Source organism: Lactuca saligna, chromosome 8 (assembly GCF_052625555.1).
Source record: "Lactuca saligna cultivar CGN05327 chromosome 8, ASM5262555v1, whole genome shotgun sequence".
In the NCBI taxonomy this organism is placed as follows: Eukaryota; Viridiplantae; Streptophyta; class Magnoliopsida; order Asterales; family Asteraceae; genus Lactuca; species Lactuca saligna.
The window spans coordinates 69,129,825-69,131,592 of NC_136424.1; the positions used below are offsets into that span (position 1 = coordinate 69,129,825).

Below are 1,768 nucleotides of genomic sequence, written 5' to 3' on the forward strand. Positions count from 1 at the left end.
AAATTTGATGAATTACTAGTTAAAAACTTGACAAGGAAAAGATTTAATGATATGTTATGGGACCTTATCGAAAAGACATACTTATTAATGATAAAGAAAAACATTTAAAGATTTAATGATATGTTATCGGACGTTATCAGCTATAGGTAAAGATATACTTATAAATGATAAAGAAAAATATTTAATAATGAAATATTATCGGACGTTATCAGCTATAGGAAAAGACATACTTATATGTTTATGCTTAAAGATGACATTTATATATATAGTTTCATACAAAGTCAGATTATCTCGACATTTCCCGCCACCTCATATTTATGCATATCACACACAAAAACAACCGACGTTATATATGCACGTGCTAACGTGCACCACATATATATACATACACACTTCACTTCTGGTTGAGCCTGGCCGCTGCCGCCATCGACGCACTAACCCCACCAGGGTACGTAGCCAACTCCGGCTGGTTCCTAATCTCCGCCCCAATCACCTTCTCAGCATCCTCCCTCGTCACTGCTTTGTCTCTCGGCAGCAATGTACTCGCATCCTGCATCCATATTATATCGACTCATTTCAACTGATCTTCTTCCTGTTAATCTACGGATATCAAGAAACTCGATCAATACTTACCATCAATAAATCTCCAAGCTTTGTCTTGTCCTCATCACGCATAGTTCGGGCGTTCTGAGAGGCCGCAGCCTGAGCTTTCGCTGCCACGCCACCCGGTACCACCTGCATACGACCGGTTGCTCGGACTTCCGCCGCTTGTACGGCTGCAGCATCACTCTGGTCTATCGGTTTCTCTCCAGCAGATATGGCAGCAGCCTCCAATGCTTCTCCAATTGTAACCTGATCGTCACCGACGGAGATAGGCGGAGGAGGAGATGACGCCGTACCGGTTCCTACGTATTGTCCCACCACCTGTAAAAATTCAAAACTTCAATTTAATTGTGTGGAAGTACTCGATTATAAATAAAAATGTGAATCAAAGTTCAAGTTCTATATATTATTTTGCCTCTCCGCCGACAGACTCGGTTACGATGTGATGACCGGCGACTACAGCTTCGGATACAGTGACACCTTGATCTCCGGTGTCGCTAGTTACGTCGTAATGGCTTACGACACCGCGGCTCTCATTCACCGAAGCAGCTGACTGCATGACGGCGGCAGGTCCACCTTTCTGGATTTTACCTAGAACCATGTTCTCGGCGGTTTGCATGGTTGCGGCATCTTGTGGGGTGATGGGCTTGTTGGCTATTTCGCCGGAGACTTGGAATACGTCGCCATATTTGATGGGCTCTTGATCTTCAGGTTGTGGTCGTCTTGGTTGTTCCTGACTCATTTTCGTCTTGAGAAAAAATAAAACGACGGTTGATGTGTAGTCGTTAAGCGTGACTGAAAAGGTATATTTATAAAGTAGAGAAGTTGTTTTTAAATTGCAAGGCAGACGATTGGCACGTGGAAATTGAGTAGGGAAGCCACGTCAGTTTATGGTGTGCTACTTACGATTAGCGATCAACACTTGTCGATAATCAAATAGACGTGGCCTTTTGGCTTTACATCATAAATTGCCAATGATTAAATTATATCATTAATACTATGCATCGAACTCTTCGAGTTTAATGTACTGCACTGTATTTTTTATATTTATATCTCTATCAAATTTTTTTTTTTACTATAATATATTTAAATCTATAAAATTCGAAAATTACAAAAACTACTTTATAATGTACATCTGAAAATTATATATATATATATATATATA

The 1,768-nt window shown here is 40.3% G+C and overlaps 1 protein-coding gene across 1 annotated transcript; it reads right to left on the reverse strand.

Annotated features, from left to right (window-relative positions):
- Positions 1–313: 313 nt before the first annotated feature.
- On the reverse strand, positions 314–1,391 carry LOC145012052 (late embryogenesis abundant protein D-34-like). Its single transcript, XM_078970820.1, has 3 exons — positions 1,019–1,391; positions 634–924; positions 314–550 (listed from the first exon to the last, which is right to left on the reverse strand). Exons 1-3 carry the CDS (start codon positions 1,343–1,345, stop codon positions 395–397), a joined length of 774 nt encoding a protein of 257 aa, XP_078826946.1. The 5' UTR covers positions 1,346–1,391; the 3' UTR covers positions 314–394.
- Between the last annotated feature and the right edge of the window lie 377 nt (positions 1,392–1,768).

Bases quoted from the DNA above. Each gene is read 5' to 3' on its own strand.
- LOC145012052 (XM_078970820.1), bottom strand. From the start codon at position 1,345: ATGAGTCAGGAACAACCAAGACGACCACAACCTGAAGATCAAGAGCCC. The intron at 925-1,018 runs GCAAAATAATAT...GAATTTTTACAG, and splicing joins CCGAGTCTGTCGGCGGAGAG to GTGGTGGGACAATACGTAGG. The intron at 551-633 runs GTAAGTATTGAT...ATATGGATGCAG, and splicing joins AGCTTGGAGATTTATTGATG to GATGCGAGTACATTGCTGCC.